Raw genomic sequence first — 22,491 nt, 5'->3', positions numbered from 1 at the left:
CAGTGTAGCAGGAGTTTTTTAAAAGCACACAAAGAAACAAAATACACAAAAGAAATGCTGACAGACTCTTCATCAAATTAACAAGCCAGACTGCAATAAAAAGGAGTAGATGCTACTGATCCTCAGTGGATTAGAAATCACATTTTTAAACAATAAAAACAAAACAAAACCAACAAAAACCAAAAACAAACAAACAAAAAAAAAACACAAACAGAAAAAAAGCTATTACGTATCACCTGAAGGAAACACTTTATGAGCTGGGACAGCAGTAATAGCCACTCTGAAACATAAGCAATTGCAATTCTTCCCCCCACCCTCCCCACCCCACAAGCTCACATAGAAAGGACAGATTCCATTACTATTTGTTCATGATATGCTTCAGATGGACCTCACCAAGGCATGGTCATCCCTTCTTAATGCTTGTTAAACTGCTCCCCTCCTGCCCCCCCGCCCCCAAATAAAATGGTTTTAAATAAATAAAAAGGATTATCTAAATAATGTTCCAGTACAGTTTTCTGGAGGACACATCACACATCCCTGATGGTTATTTTCCAACTCAGTGTACTTTGCACAAACCAAGGTAACCTTGTGCACTTCAGTATTTTCATTCTGCTTACCTCACTACAATAAGTTATTCTCAAACTTATTTTAAACTGTTCCAGGGTATTTGCAGAGCAATGCTTCATCTCCAGAAACAGTTGCATTTCAGTAGCAAGTGAGGTAACTACTGCAACTTATAGATATTTTATTTTAGCATTTCTTCTTGCTCCAAAATGAATGTAATGCTTAAATTGTGGTTTTGTTATTATATGCTAGAAAAACTGTGTCACCACAAAAAAAACCCTTTATAGCTATAGGTGCTATACTAACACTCCTGTTCACTTATACCACTATGCTAATGTTGTTTTAATTCAAATACACCTACTTTATACTAATTCTAAGGACAAATAAAACATACTAAAATCAGAAAAAAGTACAATAGTTCATCTCCATCATTTATGGGCATGTAGGTCCTTCATCTAGTAGAAGAAATTTTTTGTATAAAAACCCCAAACACCAAACAAACCCCCCGATTTATGTAACGGGAAATTATCATGTACTTACACTTCAGATTTACATTATGTATATCAAGCTCCACCATTTCAATAAAGCTCTACAAGTGACCTCTATACAGGGAGAAACATGTCAATTTTACTTTGCAGATCCAAAGGGAGAAAGTAGTATCTTACTCCACAATTTTAATTCTGCATTACTTTTCTGGCTTCAGTTTTTTCAAAGAAACATCCAATTTTTGTCTCTTCTATTGGTGTTCTCCTGGCTGCTCCCTTTTCCACTTCGCCCTGCCTGGTGTGCTGTCTGTTCCCATGGATTTGCCTTTCCATCTGCATTTCTGGCATTTAGCAAGCTTGACATCATCCATGGTAGAGCATATCTCATCTTCATATTGCTTAATTTTTCAAGTCTAACATACTTTGGTTAATAAACACTGTTTTCAGACTACATTGCTACTGATATACAGACTACTACCCCAAAAATCTCTGCATATGGTAACAGCCTAAACCTTTTTTTAATCTGTTTTCCAATACTGGCTTCAATTAAGCTACTTTTTCCTGAGAAAAAGATTGCTTGCATTGTTCCTCTACACATCCTTAACTCATTTCCCTAGAGAGGCAGGGATGAGAGATTCAATACACAATTCAGTGCATTTACTAAGCTGCTACTCTGGGAGACATACGTAGCAGCCACTCTGTCTGACAGAGAAGTATGAACATGACAATACTGGTGGCTTTTTGCCGTTTGCTACAATGTCTTAGCATCACTGCACCAGATTTTGGTCTCACAGCCCATAGGAGTCTCCTCATGCACACCATCAGTGCTAACAATTGCTCCAACACCACGAGACGTTTGTTTCTCTTACTCCTCAGTTTTCTTCTTGTTTCTGCTACTGAAAAGGTACAAAGAGCAACTGCATTTTTCCATGTCACTATTTCAGTTTCATTCCACACGACATTATTTCTCTCCCCTGAAAAAAAGGGCTAAAAAGATAACTTCAGCTCAGGACTCTACCCAGATGGAAAAGTACTGCACTAACAGGGTAATTTTCACCTGTTATTTATCCAGTTCTGCTCTGTTTTCAGATGCATTATTTAGCCAATCATCATCTTAATTATTTTCATGTATCAGAAAGTAGAAAGTTATTGAGCTCAAATAACAGAAAATAACACAAGAGTAGAAGGCTTTTTAATCACGATCATGAAAGAGAAAATTGGAAAAAGTGACAACCGAAATTCATCCCTGACTTAAAAAAATAATTGATGACTGTCTAGCTTAAAGCAGAAGTGGGGAAGTAAACATCTACCCAAAATATCTTGTTTCTAACCATTTCAGAAGCCGGGTCAGGGAATCATTTCAAAATGTCAATGTTTTTGCACACCTGACCTCCGTGCTAATGAATTTGTGTGCTCTGCCAAGCTTCTAAAGGGCTTGTGTTCAACTGCAAGTTACAAAAAAAACCCAAAACAATTATTTGAGGACTGCTAGTAAATGCTTGTGCAAAATAACATGTGCCAGAGCATCACAGTAATGACTAACTTCTACATTTACATTATGTACCCATATGTAGATATAAAAATAATACACAGACATATATATACACACACATACACCCCTCTGCAAAAAATAAAGATCACATTTGTTCCTAAACTGGCCTCTGAATTGCAAAATGATAGAAACAAGGGACAGTTCTAATACAGCAATAGAAATTAGATATGAAAAACTCTTATTGTACCATATTGCCATCTCTTTTCCAGATTTTTGTCAAGTCACATTATAAATAACTTAAATTATATGGTTTTCATCACTTCCCTGAGAGAAGAATTTATATGAGCATTAAGAAGTAACCTGGTTATACCTGCTTTATTCACTCCCTGCTGTCACTGTTGCAATACCCTAACAGGCAACAACAACAATAAAAAAGAAGGGTAAGGCTACAAATGCTGAAATTACAGTATCACTGAGCAAACTGGGTATGAAAAAGAAATGAGATCATATAGGATGAAGGTTTTAGTGATTGATGATAATACAATAGAGTTAAGATGGGAAACAGCTTCCATTTACAGTTGGCTCAATCCATCTTTTTCTCCCAGTACAGGTTGAAACTTTTCATGCATGGTCACAGTCCCATCAGGTACCGGATTTGTTAAGCTATTTAAAAGCTGTGTGTTATATAAACACTTCTTCCATGTAAACCCCCAGACATTCAGTGTTTGTACCACAGTCTGGACTTAAGAGAATTTTAAGTGAAAGAAAAATCTCATTAGTTTCTGTACTCAGATGGGGAAACAAAGGCAACAGTGGAAGGAAAAGGACTTCAAAATAAACCTACTTTTAATACAATGGATTTAAACCACAACACTAAAATAAGTCTCCAAAGCTCAGTTCTAAGACATGTTAACTGAACTTGTGAAGTCCTATCAATTACTTTAACACTCATTAAGAGAGTGTAAAAAGCATTTTCACCTTTTCTTTAGCCGGCAATACAGGGGAAGAGAGGCTTTTGCCTCAGTGCACTGCTCTGACTCTCTAAACGCAGATTTTCTCTACCAGCCTCTGATGAGCACCCCCATCAACTGGGAAATTAGGTTCCTCTGTGTCCTGTGAAGGAGCAGAGCTCATCTCAAGAGCCTTGTGAAGACAAGACTTTTTTCCTGAACCTTTTTCCGTGCTTTTCCTACTAGCTGCCATGAGAACCGACCATTTAGTCACTATTCAAACTTCTATACAAATGCAGTGGAAAAAAACCTGGTAATTTAGTTTTGCTGCTGTTGGGCAAAGCCTGAGGAGCAATGAAGGAGCCAAGAGTGCTAGCCTGCTGCTGCACAAAGGCAGCACTGTAGCATGCCTCTTAGTCTGGAAAAGTTTAGTAGATTAACTACTGATCCTAACAATTAATGCAAAAAGTGATTCTGGATAAAGAAGTTAATGTTTTACAGAAATGGATGGCTAATTTTTCTTTCACATGCCTGACATTTTCACTCATTGAACAAAGTGGATTGTTCAGCTCCTGCTAATTTGGAAGACAATACATTTATATAGCGATTAGCTCATTGCGGGAACTACTGGAAGCAAAGGAAAGAGACCCTTCCACTGGAGGACTTGAGAGCACTTTTTAAGTCCTATTGAATTTAGCCTCCCTACATGGCAAAGCAGCAAGTAAGTATCTCCTATTCTAGAGCGTCTACATTGATGTGTGTAGCAAGCTGCTTGCCCAGGAAAAGGAATATGAAAAGACATGGACTTACCTGCATGATACATTAGATTTATTATACCTCAAAGGCAACTAATACCAGCTGTGTAAAGAACCACCTCTGATTTTCCACAATCAAGTTACTAGAAAAGGATAGAGCCTTTCCTTTAAAGTCACAAAAATAAATGCAACAAAAGAACCCTCTATTAAGTGGGACCTTCACATGCACTTGTTAAGGCAAAGATAGAATTGAAAAGGTCAAATCCATGCTTTACAGCAATATACTGCAACAGAGAATGGGGAGAATCTGATGCAAATGCTGTTCCGAAGAGAGTGCAGCAAGGCTCTATGTCTGGAAAAGGACTGGGGAAAAAAATACCTCTGGGTAGAGCAATGAATTCATCTATTAACAATAACATTCAGATAGATGAATTTCATGGAAATGCACTTCTTTTCAGTATTTTCATTAAATGATATATTTATACTACAAAAGCTTTATGCCTTCTGGATATTCATGGATTGAGGCCATTAGCATTTTTTAGCTTGTTTTTGATGCATGTGACCATTGATATGTGGAATAACTTAAAGCTGTTTTTCCCCATCAGTAAGAAAAATTATTACAAGCAGAAAGCCTGAGCCACTGTGTGGTACATTATCTCCAACAATAAAGTGAAAAAGAAAAGATGAAAACTTAAAAATGTACTTTCAACCATTTTCATCGGGAGCTGGGCTCATGTTTCACCCCTTGTACAAACCATGGCCTCAACACAGTCAGTCACATCATTATGGAGGCAGATTTGGAAAGGTCCATACTATCTCCCAGGCATCCTAGCCTCAGGCCTTCTCTCCCACTCTTAAAAGAAAACAGCAAATACATTTACAATCGTCTGAAAAAGTGTGTTTTGGTTTAAAATGTAAAAGGATTGGAAAACCTGAGTTACTCCAAATCTATTGTTACTGAAAGCATGCCAAGAGAGAGACAAGGATTTGCAAAGAGATGAAGCAGCAATCTCAGGCCAAGATCCTGACATCTCCATCAGATCTCCTGACAGAGGAAAGAGACAAGGCGGACATACAGCCAGGCCCATGGCAGTATGGTGACAAATTCACCCATGTGCTCACACCATGCTGACAGATGGACCGCTCGGTGGATAACGAATTGGCTTAGATGGTTGCTCTCAAAGAGTTGCGGTCAACGGCTCAACATCTCCAAGTGGAGACTGGTGACAAATGGCATCCCTCAGGGGTCTGTACTGGGACCCAGTGCTGATCAATGGCTTTGCCAGCAACATGAACAGTGGGATCAAGTGTACCCTCAGCCACCATGGCAGGAGGTTGGAACTAGATGATCTTTAAGGTCCCTTCCAACACAAACCGTTCTGCGATTCTATGTTATTGTGCAGCCATCACAGCTGTCACATGGCTAAGAGGATTTCTTCACTTAAAGCTTTATCCAAATTTGAAGGATGAGGGCACATGAAATCAAAGCTCCTTTTGGCATTTTTTTTTTAATTAAAGGTTGGGGGGTGGGGTGCCTTTTAAAGCTAACCCATTCCACAAACCCATTATTAAAAGAAGACAACTTTAAAAACAACACTAACAGAGGGCACACTCATAAATATGAGCAAAAATCAAATAAACAGCATTGCTTGCTACAAAACCCAACTAGGCAATGCCATTATGGGCAAATGAGGCAAAACATACTGAAACAAGTTACCAGGGAAGGACACCAGACTTGCTGCTATCAGGGCTGCCATGGGAGAAAGCTGATGGAGATTACTCAGCACAAGATAGGTCCTAAGTAGGATTTTTTAGTAAAAGAGCAGGAGTGTACAGGAGTTACAGCAATTTAGGGAATGGAATAAATAAGACCTATTTAAACATTCGTGAACAATTTTTCTTAGGCCAGTGAAAAAGCAAGAGGGTATTTTTATGATAATGCAGCAACTACAATGTAAATTCAACTAATACGAATTCTTCTTTAAGGACAGAAATTAGCCAACAGAGTATGAGTCAGAAAACTAAGGTTCAATATGATTCAAAAAATTAAAATCTTTCTACAGTTAAGGATAACACCTGCCATTATATGAGATGGAGCTAAACATCCCACAAAGAATATAAATTCTTTTCCCTTCCAGCACAGGCTTATACTAGCCGAGGCCTTGTAGAAATGCTGCCTATTAAATATTGCTGCAATACCAGCCTTTTGTGAGATTTCAGAGTTCCCTTTAATATATCTACTGGATTTACCACTCCAAGAATTTACACAGGGCCTGTAAATTGCTAATTCAGCAGTTATGCCCACTGCTGGGGGAGGTGGATAACACCCACAGTGCCACAGCCGAAATCCAGCACAGGAACAAGAGTAAAAAGAGAGTATTTATCACCAAAACTGTCAAGCTGTCTCCTTTTTCCACTAAGGCTGTTGCAGCTGAAGGAGAAGCCAATCTGGTTGCCACCTAAGCAGCAGTGCTGACCAGTGGCTGCCAGTCCATCACAGGAGGCACAGCTCAGGCAGTGGGATGGGACCGTCAGGCAGCCAGACACTTAACCACCCACCGAATCCTCTGCTACCATCAACAAATAAGCAAAGCAGGAAAAAATTGCCACCACTTAGGAACAACTCACAGGACCTGTCATCTAAAACAACAGCTGAGGAGCAGAGGTTAAAAAATAAAACCTGTGTATAAGATGAACCATAGAACAGTTTGGGTTGGAAGGGACTTTAACAATCATCTAGTTCCATCTCCCCTGCCATGGGCAGGGACACCTTCCACTAGACCAGGTTGCTCAAAGCCCCATCCAGCCTGGCCATGAACGCTTCCAGGGATGGGGCATGATGAGGCTGGTGGAGGTAATAAAAACAAGCTAAATTGTTAAGTTACAGGCATATAAAAATTAAACGTTCCCCATGAGAACCTGTGAATGACCTGTTTCCTTTCTCCCCACTGACCTTTTCCTGACGCTATAGATGAACCCAGCTCAGCCTTCCTCCAGCACTGCATCCAAAGCACACACCAGCAAGTGCTATCAGCACCAGGCAAGTGCTCCATCTTAACATCTTCCTCCTACATTCACTGAGTTACAGCAAACAGGTATGTTTATTCATCTTTTTACTCCCAGAATCGCGCTTTAGATTAAATACTTTTTTCATCATTTCTCTTCCCCCGTGAGTTAGGGAGCACACAACATGCATCACACTCTGTCTTTATTTCTTACAGGCAGATTCTTCTACCATCCTCTCCTAAAAGTCTCTTTTTGTTCCCTGGAACATTTTAATCCCTCGTCTCCATAGCTGCTCCAGATTGGGGTGTCTTTTCAAGCACAGAAGTATGTTCAGTATTGCCAGGGAATATGAGAATCCTAATAAGTCTTTTTTTTAATTGAGATAACTTCTTCTGAGGTGCACCCTTGCATTTTTCATGCATGAGAATGGTGGTTCATGGTTGTTTTAGAATTAGGAAAGAAAAATAAAGTGATGATCTCATGTAATTCTTTGGGCTTCCAGGGACAACAAAGGGAGAACACAGAACTATTAAAGAATAAGTCTGACAAGAATAAAATACAAACCAGGTTGCAACTAGCTAATAGAAATAAAAGGTACCAAAGATGTGGTGAGACAGAATTTTCAAACATAATAAAGGAAAAAGTTAACATCAATATATCTAAGAGTACGCAAAAAAATTCAGAATCCTAAGAAGTGGTATTATTAAAGAAAAAAACCCTTTACAGGAGCTACCAATTAATGGTGTGTCCCCCATAAATGACTTCATAAATAACCGCTCCTATTTCCACTGTCATTCGCCATGTTATTGTTTTGCTGGCTTCCCAACAAATGTTTTAATGGTACTTATTGCCAAGGAGCACCCTCCCACTGCCATAACTCAAGGTCCTCAATAACTGCTCTTCTGTTGTGAAATCTAATGCGAAGGCCAAACCCTACCAGCCCGCAGCATACTAAGTTCTAATAAATTGCTTAATATATTCAATACAAATGACAAATTATGTTACATCCTCTACTCCCATGTCTTTAATTATCCTGTTTTTCAAAACATTTTAAGAAGTCTTACATCACACAGTCAGTCTTAAAAGCCAAAGATTTATGACTATGGACTGATTTCATCATTTATTCCGTTCTTTCTTACACATTACAGCTCGTACAGCATTTTGCCTTCCATCATATGGAAAACCTAAGCTGTCTGTAAATCTATTCCTAAATACAGAATATGAGATAAATACGAAATGTTATGTGGGGGGGGAAAAAACAACCCTGATTTTTGTCTATTAAAAAATGGCTTCCTAGTAGTGTTAACGTTCAGGATAAAATAATCTAATACTAAAGAAGTCCAATGAAAACATTCACTCAGTGTCAAGCAGTAGTCAAAAAGGGAAGGACTTGACAAAATGCAGGCAAAAAGCATTACGATGCTTTTGTAACCTTCAGAGAAGGGAAGAAGGTACAACTTCAGGCATAGCACAATTTGATAACATCTTTTTTTATGTTATATATAATTTGCTTTAACCATGAACTAAAAAAAAAAAAGGCATGGCAAATGATATTTTCATAACATTTAGAAAAGAATAATGACTTGGGGGGTTATTTTTTCAAGTCAAATTCATTGTCACCTATCTGGCACATTTGACAAACCCAGAAGCGTGTGGTACATAACAAAAATTCTTTTTAACCTCCACATTAACCTCACAGGTCAGTGGGCTGGGGAGCAAAGCTGGTAAGACCATTCATGTACGTCAGAGGGACTTAACTAGTCCATGTATAGGACAGTTCCTCAATTGCACATGCAAGTCCATACTTCCACATTTTTGTCATGCACTCCCACTTCAGCCTTCACTGAATTTATGCCGTTCTGGCATGGATTCCCAGTACAGTTTTAGGTCATGCACTGGCAGAAAACAAAAATTCACCATAAGGAACAGCTGCTTCAAGAGACACATTCAAAGATGCAACCTGAATTTTCCCTCATATAAGTCACGCATATACATGGGCAACAAATGAACTTAAAACAGAGGTTAAGGTTTGTGTTTAAAACACGACTTGGAGAACTGGAGATAGTCTTAGTCTGCTGCTACACACTAGAGCCAAAAGAATAATTACAGACTAGAAAGGAGCTTAAGAACACACTTGGATATTACAGGTCTGTGTAAGATAAGGAGCATAAAGCAGTCAGGATTAAATGTCAGTTTAAAAGTGATTTCCTCACGTCTGTGATTGCTCTGATAGGCAGTGGGCTTTAGTAGCTCTCCTTAATGTCAAATTACAAGAGCTTTGGGAGCAGAGACAGCTAGAAAGTAGAAAAAAACCAAACAAACAACAACAAAACCAAACCCTAAATCTGACAAACCTCATGAACGTTCTTGTAATTTTATGTATCTTAACTCTGACAGAACTGCCTCATGGAAATTCTTCAGTGTATTACTGCAGAGTACCCAGGGACTGAAGGAACACATTACAAAACATGAAAAAACACTTAAAGAAATTCCAGTTACACTGCCTTCTGAAATGCTCCAATATTAGCTTGTGTGTCATCTTGTCCATCTGACCGGCTCTGTAATGTTCAAGTTGTTGTATTAACACATATACACATTCAGAATAAATGTATGGTTTAGTGTTCAGCCAGTTGTTGCTAATGCATTAAGCAGTAATGCTCACCTCAAAAAATATTATTTGGTATCATGCTTCAAGTAACTGATGAAAATTGGCCTTCCACCTTAACCCTCAAAACAACATAGGTTACGTGGTATAACATCACACAGTCTGTACAAGTATTTACAATGTCTTAAGAAACCTTCACTAAAAACCATCCTTTTGCTTCACAGTTAGCTATAATTAATTCTCTGCAGATTTTTAATCAAACCGTGTAAAAGATCAAACTACTTCCTCAGGTAGAGCAGCAATTCTTGAAAATTTCTCTATTTTTGGAGTACGCTAAGTAAGCAAATTTTTCAGTTTCAGCTGGAGAAGATGAATATTTTCACAGCATGAATAAACGAAATTAGTAACCTCTTCCATCAGGATTCTGCTCATACTCTTTTTTTTTTTTTCCCCCTATATAGTTTTCAATAAAACGTATCACCATGTTTTACACATCTCATCAGACTCTATACAGTCCACGGTCTTTCTTTCCCTAGTTAAAGAAGCTGTTTTTGAATATTTCTCCTTAGGCATTTATTTCATTGTTCTCCTAGGCCTCCTCACTGTAGTTACACTGGAAAACCTTGTTTCAAGGCGATCAGAATACGTGGAAACTCTCCTTCCCACTCCCCAAATGATACCTCGCATCTAAATCCCATTTGGTAATTTCTTCTCAGGTTCTTACAGTCTTCATCCTTGCTTCGGTAAAGCCCAGGGCAGCATAAGTCTTTTGGCATAACTCATAAATGAGAAGCTACATAAGACACCACATCTCATTGCATTTAAGCCGCCTGGCCCGTTTAAAAAACATATTTAATCCAAAATTGGTCAGAATGGAGGAACTGGATGTTGAGCACCCCTTAGAATCTTGAGAAAAGGTAAAACAAGGGTAGAATGAGGACAGCTCTTCCTGACCGCCTCAAGAATACATTTTCACATTAAAAGGGTCACTGTGAATGGTAGCACAATATGCTTAGTTCAGCCTCCCATGGTCACAAAGTCCTTGAGCACTACGTTGAAACGGGCAACACAGGGCAACTAACATCATGAGCACCTTGGGTGCTTCCTTATATGCTCACTAAGCACCTAAGAACTGAAATTGCAACACCCTACTTGCTACGCTGCACTTAAATTTACTAATCCATTCATTACATGCTAGCTACTTACTCCTGATCAACACTAGTTTTACAGTCAATGTGTTCATTATGTTCTCAGTTCTCTCTCTGAACCTCTTCCTTTGTTTTATCCGTGGTATCTAGTCACCTGCCTTCTACTTCACACCAAACATTTTCTTTCTCAGCTTGAGGGTTTCCCGTCTGATTTTCAGGGTAAGCAATACTCGGGGGGGGGGGGGGGGGGGGGGGGGGGGGGCGGGGGGGGAGGAGGGGGGAGGAACTTGCTGAAATAATATACAAGGACAGTCTGGAAGCTGATTAGAATTCAGAAAAAAACCCAAAACAAACAAACCACCCCCCACCCCCATTAAAACCTTTTACAAGTAAGTTATTTGCTTAGTGCTTACATATTTTGCAAGTGTAACTACTGAAGAACTAGTGCTACTACTTTTTATGAAGAAGCAGAAATGCCGGTACTTCTTCCTCCTTCAAAATGAATGGCAAAGGAAAGTGAACAGATGATCCATATTCCCTGGCTGTACAAAACGAATGTGACTCCTGTACTTGCTGAGGATACTCAGGTTCAGGATATGTTGACAGGACAATTGAATTGTTTGAATTGTGTCATTTTTGGGAAGGAAGCTGTCTCTATCACACACAAACTGCCTGCATTCAGAAGTCATTCATTTCAACCACAAAGAAATACAAGGCTACTTTGGAATGCAGACTGGAAAAGACTACATGAAAAAGGCCATTTTGCATAAATTCATCTGTATAACTGCACAATCCCATACAATAAATATGAGAAAAATGAACTGATTATTTAGCATTTGCATACAAATTACATATGTTTGGGTTTTGTGGCATGAGTACCTGTGTGATCTTGGGCCAGTTTCTGAACCTCTCTAAATCTTACTTCCTTGTTTGCAAATTAGATTAGTATTAGTTATGCAGGATGGGGTGAGGCTTAATTAACTCATGTTTGTACAGAGATCCCCGATCTTCAGACACTATGTAGAAGGACTAGAAAAACGCATTTAAGAAGCAAAGAAGCACGTAAGCCCATGTCCACATACAACAAACATTTGGCATATCAAATTCATATTTGTACTATACTCGTATTTGTACTATATATTCAAATTTGTACTAACATTTATTTGCGCTAGGAGCAAAATTACATTAGCAGAAAGTATAAAATATGTATATTAAAAGTAACTAATTCACTTACTTCTTCCTAATTTCTAGGTCTGAAACTGGAACACATCTCAGGCCAGCTCCCAATACCATGAGGGATGATGTTAGTAACACAGTTACCCTCAGACCTAAGATGAAAAAACAGTATTTTACAAATTAAGTCAGCAATATTGCAAAAAAAGTATTGCCTAAATATACATATTCACACACAGTCTCACAGAAGTAAAGCATATCTCTATCAAATCATAAGCACTTTGGTGCTGATATGAATTACAGATACATTAAGAAATCCTGTGTTATTTTCTAGACTTACACTCCAGAATTCAAGGCTTACTCTTGTCATATTATCACTCAGGACTGTAGCCAAAATCTTACGGACGTTCTTGGAAGTGAAAAGTGATAATAAAAGTATCATCAAAATGTACAATATCCCCTTTAGAATTAGAAGCATCAGGGAATATGCTGCAGTAGGAGCACAGGTATCTAGGTAGATCCAAAGAAAAATCTGGACTTGTACATCCTTTTCCAACCATTTAATGAGCACAGACACAGCACTTACTGTTTGGTTGGTTTTGTTTTTTGGTATTTTTGGAGAGTTTTTTGTAATGCAGATATGCATTTAATCCTGAAGAAATAACCATTTATTCAGGGGGGGAAAAGTGCGTGTATTTTTTTTGCAGTCCTTGCAATTAGGCCAGGTTTTTGCTGCGCTCAGCTCAAATTGTCAAAGGTTATAAATACAGTACATTAGAAAAAAAGCCAGAATCGACTGATTCCTTGAATGTGCTTTTTCCTCATACCATGATTCTCAACTGAGAAGTACGTAGATTAGAAACAACTTTATCTCCAGTGCTGCAATTCCTTTTGCCAGCAGTTTACTTGCTACTGCTAAGGCGTTTCCAGCAGTGGCAAACAAAGAGAACAGTGACAGCTGAGGGGCTTAACCTCCAGAATCTTGTAAAATACCAAAATCATATATACACACAATTATAAACCACTGATATAGTCTATCACTCTGAAATTGTAACACTCAAAACAATTTCACAGCAACAAACAAAATCAATGGCTTCTATATTCTTAGCCAAACATAATAAACAATTAAATGATGATAAACATGCAGTATCTCTAACATTTAGGTCAAACTAGCAACTACCCAAGTCCCTATGATAACTCACCTAACAAACAAACAATTTTGATTCATTCTAAAACTGCCAGTTTTCACAGAAGCACCCCCTCTGTGTTAATGATTCCTGTAACCGGTACAATTGAAACAGTAGTCACATTAAATATTTTGTCTCCATGTGACTTTTATGGGGGTTTTAGAGCACGTTTTACTAAAATGTTATTTTAGAAGACAAGACATCCCTTTGCTCTCATTGCAACAGCTCTTAGTGAACTTCACCCACGGGTATGCAACTCCTCATGCTGGGCACTGCACAAACCAAACCAAAGACAGCTCCTCTCTCAATCCACCTAGCCCAAGACAACCCAAACAAAAAGAAGTTCTGAAATGAAAGTATGACTTCCTTTGGTGTGTCTTGGTCATTAACAAAAGGAACGCCACCTGCTGTCCTGCAGCTCCAAAGGACACCTCACATCCCTGACGCCCTGGAGAAGCATCATCAGTCGAGAACATTTGTTTCCTTGAAGGATTCCCAATGCCTGCCCAGACCTACTTGCTTGACTCTGCTCAACCAGCATGTTGCTGTTAAACTGGTTTTTCAAGCGTGTGTGTTCAGAGAGCCCTAACTAAATGCCCAGATAATAGGGCTGTTCAAAATCTTCATGTTCTTCTGTTTGCTGGGCCACCAGGCAAGCCTTCGTGCCATGCTTAACCCCGTATTACCATACTGCATATGTTGTGGAGGTAATTATTTGTATCAGGATCGCATATACGATGCTTTTGCCTTTCCTCCTGGGAAATGAATCTCTGTTAGCATTGCTTTTGTGCATAATGAGAACTTGTATGCAGTAAGAATTAGAATTTTATCAACAGAAAAATCAAAACAAGTCTTTTAACTGAAAACCCTGAAGTTCTCCATTTGGAAACACTGCCACAATATTGCAGGAAAGCTCTAGTAATGTACATATCTCCTTCCTATTTTCCATGTAAACCAGGATCTTTTTAAATTACATTTCACAAAACTCATCACGTTCTGCCCTTCAGGAGACACAAGGACAGAGACAGCCTGGAAGGTCCTGCTCACAGGCTGCCACAGGAGGCACAGGCCAGGTGTAAGCCCAGGGCACAACAGGCACAACAGAAATCTAAGTTTAAATCACCACAGGACACAGGATGACGGTTTCCAAATAAAAACCTCCTATTTTGATTTTTAATTTTTTTTTAAATCCCAAAACCAAAAAAAAACACAAACCAAGAAAAAGTTTTAATTTAAATCCACAGAAAAGATTCCTAAGAAAAACAACACACCACTCAGTAAAAACTGAATTGGATGCCAAAGTTTCCCCCCAGGTCTAAATTTAGGCTTATCTTTAATGCCAACCTTACATGTCAGGTAATTTTAAAATAAAATGATCAGTTAAAGCCTCGCAATTGTGTATGTTTGATCTCTCCAAACATTCTTTGAAGTCCTTATCTTGAATACTATACACTGTAATGTACCACTTCTAAATGTTTTATTAAACAGATTATTCTTTGGCCTTCCCCCTCCCCATCCACCCCCACACCTTAATGTGTAAACACACCCCTAAAAACTGCTTCGGCTAAAGCTGCATGTTGAAAATGTGACACCAAGGTGAACAAGGGACTGTCAGACAGGCAGTGTACTAGAAATTTTCTTTGCTAAACACACAATGTTTACATGATGTATTTCTACCCTCTAAGCACCTTCCTCTTTTATTTTGCTTTACGTTTTAACTCTCTGAATCCATCCTCTTCATCTTTTGTTAGATATTGGTTTTTAATAGTACTTTTATTATTATTTCAGTATTTTTGCTTTGAACATTGCAGTGGTCCTTAATCTGAATTGGGTATCTTACATTACTCTAAAAGGTGCACCGCAGAGTGTTTCACATAGCAGCCTGCAGCATGGGGACAATAAACCAACATAACCAAACCAAGCCTGAAGAAAAAAAAAAGCCTGTGACCCCTTCAAAGAAATTATTTCTCTATTAAAAAACTACATAGAAGCAATTCACATAACCAAGATTTTGAGCAGATATAATTAACTTAATTAATTTTACCCTGTAAATGCAAGCAGTAATTGATTGGGGGGAGTAAGGGGGTACAGCTACAGCTTCTTAAAATCCATCATCCAGTTTCCAGTCCCCTTCTGCCAGAGGTTTTGGTTCCAGCCAGATGGCTGGAAAGTGAAGAAACTCCTTTAAAGGGCTTTTCTGCCAATGGAGGAAGTTCTCTGTTCTTTGGAGCTTTTCTCAATAGCTGCTCATTCCCACCCTGCTCTTGCAGGAAGCTTCTGGGCCCCACAGATGACACTGACTGTTGAGCAAAGCGTGGCCACATTCAGAATGGCCACACATCACCCCTTGACAGGAACAGGGAAGTCCGAGATAGCAGCAATATTGCCTCAGTAACAGAAACACATATTAGTTATCATTTATGAGTGAAACAGTCGATGTTCAACTGTTTAACCCTCCTGTGGCTAATAACACAGTCTGCTTTACAACTTTTGCAGCCCACGCTGCATTTGCCAGGTTTTATTTCTTTTTAAAAGAACTACCCGCAAACTCCTGCCACTATTAGAGATTTAACACAAACTCTCAACCCACAGTCCTCTTAACTCTCCTGCAAAACACACACTTTTAATCCTGCCAAGGCCATATGGTACGAGTAAACCCTTAATGGCTACCTGTGCCGGCAGGGTACGCTGAGTGGATCCAGCCCTTGGCACGCTTCTAGCTGACCCACTGGTTTCCTTTCCTCCCTGCTGGGAAAGCAGCTGCTGCAGCAGCACACACAGTACGATGCACCCAGCGCCCACCACCACCCAGCGCCCACCACGGAACATGAGCAAAACCCAGCCACGCCGTGACGTGGGCTCACCCTCAAGCGGGAGGCAGGGGCTGCCAGTGGCACCCAGCTGCTCGGCAGCTCCCTCACACCAACGTCACGCCATAGCATGCAATATGTGGGTGTTGCATCCCCCACAACCCTTCCAGCATGCCTTACTTTCAAGATGCTGCTTAAAGTAGATGAAAAGAAAATGCATTTCCCCATCCCCCCATCGCATTACAGACTTGTAACCCAGAAAGTGATTTATTATGCCCAGTTTAATAAGAAGCTTAATAAAAGATGTTGTAACAGCTACAATGAACTCCTCGTTCCAACTATTTATACATTATCATTTGTCATTCAGAAAGAGGACATTATTAACAACTGTTTAATGCTTTTGTAAGCTTTTGAGAAATACGACCATTCCTTCCTTCACCTGTCAGTCACCCATCACGACAAAACATCATAAAACACATGACTGACAGACTGTAAAAAACAAACCCCTACTCACACAAAACACACATTCAGGACAAAATTGTCGTTGTGTCGAGAAGTAGAAGTTTCTACTTCTGCTGTCTAGTGGCAGCAAACAGCCTGTGCATCCCCCCGGCTGAGGCCAGCACACCCCCGGCTCCCCAGCTGCGGCTACACACCCACAGAGAGCAACACGCTTCTAGTCCAGAGCATCACACAAACGGCAGATATCGTTTGGGTTTATTTCCTCTCCTCCTCCTCCTAATGCAGCACCCATCTTAGGAAGAAATTCCAGTTGGATATGCAGCACAGTTTTCACCTTTCTGCTAAGATTAATGGAAGTCTGGCCAGAAAGGCCACTGGATTCAGCCCTCCGCCTGGCATGGGTTTCCCTCCTTCTGCTGCAGATACTAAAATCAGTCCTCACAAATACAGAATACAACAAAGCTCTAATTAGAAACAAGTGACATCAGCTTGCCGCACATTTTCACAGTTTTTAAAGACCAGGCTGGAAGTAAGAACAGTCCCTTCTGACACTGAACTGAGAGCATTTGCTTAGCGGCCCAACTACTATTTTAGCTAAACCACACCTAGCTAAAAACCAAAAATATAAAATCCTGTCTTGATCCACACAGACTAGGAAATGGAAGTCTCTCCAATTTCAACAGCCGTTCCAACAATTCACTGTTAAATTGGGCTTTTCATTCCAATTTAAAGCAAATTCATTTTTCAAACAAATCACTGTTTTGCCTTTCTTGACAAAACAAAGCACAGGCTCTTGCATTTTTCCTTCTATGAAATTAACCGAAAAAAAGGAATCTTTACTTTTGGTTTCAGTAAGCAAAGCACTGAGCTCCAAGTCTCACAATTTTTCTTTGGTCCTGGAACTGGTTTGTCTAAACACCCTCCTTATTGTTCAAGTATCTTTTTTTAAACTGATTTCTTTACCTGATACCAATTCTCAGTTTTGTAGGATGGGTCTGCTTCTCTTCCTCCTTAATGCAAGGCTTTACATTTAGCCATGATAAAACAAAAGCTTGATTAAACACCTCACTTTGTCAGGGAATCCTGAAAGCTCGGCACAGAACTTCCTCTTTCATCATCATCTACTGCTCCATAAGTCTTTGTATTTCAAATGTATTTCTAGCAAAATTATACTGATAGCTGTGCCATTTACTCTCAAAAGATCAGTTATCTCTGTCATGATTAAAATTTTTAACAAAATTGCTACCTTTCTAATAAACAGCGAACAAAACTTCTGTTGTGCCTGCACTCAGCCGAATTGATTACTGTCATTAAGGAGGATAAGCAGCAATCCTCTTCCAGAACAAGCATCCTCACACCAAGCCATACAATTCTCAAAAGAAAAGAAACTTTTCACAGATGTAAACAGACTTCATAGCTGAGATGTGGTCCCAATCTTTCTGCTAATACACTGAACAAACTTGAAAAAAAAAAATCAATATATCAGGCCTGCCTCAGATTCCTCAAAAGCACCTGATTGCAGAGGAACATAAATTTTGTTTGGAAACTCAATGGAAAATACATTCTCAAGAATAGCATCAACCACACTCGGAAGCAAGAAAAACTGGGAACCAAATACAAAGACTGCGTGCAAGAGAGAACAAGTACCAGGTCATATGTAGCAAACCAAAAATTACTCCTAGTTTGATGGCCAAGAAATTGTAGGGTGCTATTAAGCACAGCCTGGGTCTCCCTTTCTCTTTGGCTATATGATGGTGATGTTTCTGCTATTGCCCCATCTTTCATAAGCTGTGTTTTTAAAACAAAATGAAACCAATTGTTTCCATCTGTTCCCCTGGCTCTATGTGGCACTACCAAAACAGCATCTAAATTTCAGCTGAAAAGGTTTGGGACTGGAGTATTTTTTTTTCTGATTGAAAATGAAGCAAACTCAATTTAAGCATTCTGCAAGACAGGTCACAGCATCCTTCTGGCATCAAACAGTAAGAACCAAACTCTATCGTATAGGACCCATCTGAAATAAAGTAGACCCAAAGCTACATTTCAACCCCCAGTCTTATCTGGGATATACAAAAAAGCAGACCTTTTTCAGTATGAATCCCACAACACAGCCCAGTTCCACCTTTCAGTGGAGGACTGCAGGGCAAGGGAGATTCCACTAGACAGTGCTCCTATTTCCATCTGACATAAACAGGAGGCAGATTGAGATCCCCAGACAAAATACATACTAGAAACCTCTTGAAATGTAGATGTAGGAGGTAATGATATTCAGAGGGGCAACTTCTCTGTATCTTACAGCTGTTGTAACAGAATCCATCAGCAACAGCTGCCCAGTCAATACCCAGGCTACAAGGAGGAGTTCGAAATTTCATATAAATTATTTTATTTGCAAAATTTAAATTAGAGAAAACAAACTTTGTACATATAAACACAGCAACATCAACTTTTCGTTCCTGTGGTTTGATACAGACTTTCTAGTCAGGGTCAGAAATTTGGAAGAGCCAATACCCCAGAAGTGTCATCACCAGTGATGCGGGGGAACCCCCAGGGAAATCCTTGCCAATGAGGAAGAAAGACTGATGCCAGGGACCAGACCCGACCCAAAGATAAAGTTATTTCTGCTGCTAGCACTTGATGGAACACACACAGCAAGGCTGTGTGCAAGAATGAAAAAATAAGGGCTAGCACTGGTCCCCACCTTTTTTCAGTGTAACTCTCAGATGAAAATCATATTCTCTGCATAAACGCCATCATGTCAGTCCTTGTAAGAACAGCATCACTCCCAGATTTTGAGGTTAGTTAAGAGTCTTGTAAAAAATCCCAATATAACTAAGAGACTCAAAGCACAAAATTTAGCCAGCCAAGTCTTTCAGAGAGAAGACACTCATCGAGGGAAATGACTGAACACGTGTAACAGCTAAAACAGATAAGGAAGCTGTTAGGACATAATTGTGAGAAGCAAAGCTAAATATAATGCAATTGAGAATTATTATGACAATCACACAACCACTCCGCAATTCCCGAGCTGCTGCATCCTTCTCTATGTGCATCCTGACTGTAAGGAAACCAAGACATTTAAGTATTCACACTCTAATGGCACCTCTCAGTTCTAGTTTGTATTGTAAATACTCTTGTTTCATAGTATCCCTCCTTCCCCTCCGCCCTTAACATTCGTTAAAGCATATTAAAATCTTTATTTTTCTCTTTACTCTAGATAGAAGGATTTGACTACACCTGTTAGAAGGAATAACAAGCTATCACAACTATTTCAGGAGGCTCCATGGTGCTTTTGTCTCATTTGCATGAATGAGGTCATGCCAATGTGATCAGTGGACCCGTCCTGGTTTAACACTCTCCCAGCATATTAAGCAAGCACATAATCAACCTCTAAAAATATGTCAAGAAGTATAGCTTAATCCTCTACCTCGCTACTCCTCTACGCTTATTAGAAACTTAAAGACCCAAGTTCTTCTATGGTGTTTTACAGATTTGGCTCTACTACCATGGATTTAACCACAATTGGTGCTAGACTGTACCTGTAAATACACTTATTATTATTATTCAGAGTTCATGCAGCAGTTTAAAAGTTTGGTACTATAAAAAAAGTCTCGATCTCAAAAACCGAACAGGCTTAATCTGATCTATTGGATAAATAGAAAATAGTTTACAAGTATTGAAGTTTCCTTCCATATGTCAGTTAAGGATTTTGAAGCATCCTAACAGTTTAACATCAACAATGGAAAAACAAATGGCAAAAGATGCAGATTAAAAATCTGCATTGCAAGTTTCTAAGTGTGTTGTAAATTTAATTTATCAATCCAGAGACTGACATTTTGCCTGAACAGATAAACAAAGCGCTGAGTTGCATGGTATTTGCCTGAAGATCAAAATGCTGATACTAGAATCAGTTTTAGGCTCTTTACTAAAATATCTCCTATTCTTTAATACCATGTTTCTTGGCTTCAAAGGATACCAATTATCCTAGCTGTTTATTGATATCATATATTTTACTGCAGAGAGCATCCATTTTATCACCAACTAATTCAAGCGCAATGACCCTCTCGTAACGCTTGTAGAACGCCTCTGAGAGAACACTGGTCTGGGGCAACGGGACCTGCATCTCTTGACATGTCTTATGAAACTGGGCCGTCCGCTTATCTTCAACTTAATTTCTCTCTTCACCCTCTCCTCTGCCTTGTTTATTCACACTATAAACACATGGAAATAGGAGCCACTCTTACCATTAGTATTAGAAAGGTTAGTAGATCAGGCCTCTTCACCTGGGGTCAGTGCAGCACTGGGATAAAACAAAGACGTGTTCGAGTGCTTACTAAATCTGTGAAATCAATATACAAACACTTGTAAGAGTTGTTCTTCCTTCCTTCACCTCAGGCACCTGCTTTCTACTCTGAGCTCCAACGCTTACTGAAACATGAAGATCCAGGTGAAACATTTAATCCATCGTTGCCATTTGATAAACTGAAAGACTACGTAATGGGGCATGTGTGTGTGTATGTGTGTGCTAGTGTATACATACAGAGATGCAGAGCAACTGACAAAAATAGCTAGTAATGCAGTCAGGGACTAAACCTCTTCATTAATTTTGAAGCTAAACTACAGATGCTCATTAACAAGCTGAGAGAAAGCAGAAGACAACAAACCTTTGCTGTAGCTCTTGCTGTTGTATTTGTGGACGAACACTGACAACTCAAGCCCTTTCAGTACCAAACAACGGGAAGGAAGCTTTTTCTTTTCCCACTCATTTTAAGGGCTTCCGATTGCACAGCAGGCTTAATTCCCACACAGCTAACTACAGATCTTTACCTGTGGTGACAGAGAGGAAAAACAATCCGTCTTGTACACATCTATCAGGGAAGACGTTCTGTCATTATCTTGGTAGTACTTGCCCACGCTACCCAATGGTGTGTGAAATTCCTCATTTTAAGAAACACAGAGGCATTTTGCTTTGCTGCGACAGAGCGTCAAGAAGCAGCCATGCAGCAAGGATTGGCAGCTACACTAAATACTTCCTAGTGCATCCACTAAGTAGGACACCAGCTGCCAAGTTTTTCCTTTTTACTACCCCTGCTGTGAGCTGAGGGAAAAAAAAAGAGCCATAAGAGTCTCATCGATGCAACATCCATGTGGGTTTTGTGACTTTTAGGAAAGGCTGTGGAGTGAGCTTTTAATTTTCCTTTGTGTGAAAAGTTGCAGTGTTAGTTTAACATTAAAAAGCACCTGGCACAGTTTAGGGCACACAGTTCACCCTAAAAGACACCCTTTGCAGCACTGTAATGAGTTCTAAACTCATTTAAGTTAGTTCATCATAGTTACATTTTTTTAAGACTCCTGATCAATTTTTTTAGGTTCACATGATTAACTCAAAATTAACAACTCCACCTTTCTCAAATATTCAAAGGGGGTGGCACTCATTTAAAAAAAAAAAAGTTTGTAATTGTACTTGACATTCTGTATTCCAGAAAAACATCAGCAAGCTGCAAAAATCAGAAGACCTCTCACTTTCAAAACACATTACTCTCTCAGGATGAGTCATATGGATCTGCAGCTTTTAAAAAAGAGGAAAAATCTAAAGATCCTCTCTACTACAAGTCTGCATGAGAAAGCTTAATTTGTAGCTTTTGAGGAAGTTGGAAGCTATACTGGGTCGCCAGTGGGACAATTCAAACAACATTCTCCAAGAAAAACTCCAAAATATTCTAACAGAGAATTACCAAAACATCATGTTTCTTAAATTTACTTCTGCTCATCTCAGCACTGACCTTGGTTTTGGGAGTTTTAGGTGTTTTTAAACAAATGTTTGCTATGAACCAAATATTTTTGTTTGGCAATGTCA

The 22,491-nt window shown here is 39.3% G+C and overlaps 1 protein-coding gene across 1 annotated transcript in view; it reads right to left on the bottom strand.

Moving 5' to 3' along the window:
- Positions 1-22,491, bottom strand: part of SLC49A4 (solute carrier family 49 member 4) — a gene marked incomplete at its 5' end in the record, with an annotated part of 68,588 nt that overhangs the window by 36,582 nt on the left and 9,515 nt on the right. Inside the window, one exon of the mRNA XM_080399781.1 lies at positions 12,240-12,333. Coding sequence (XP_080255907.1) covers positions 12,240-12,333 — 94 coding nt within the window. The remainder of the gene's footprint in view (positions 1-12,239; positions 12,334-22,491) is intronic.

The sequence above is a fragment of the Falco punctatus genome (genome assembly GCF_963210335.1).
Source record: "Falco punctatus genome assembly, chromosome: 8".
Lineage (NCBI taxonomy): Eukaryota > Metazoa > Chordata > Aves > Falconiformes > Falconidae > Falco > Falco punctatus.
This window is presented reverse-complemented; position numbering and strand designations above follow the sequence as displayed.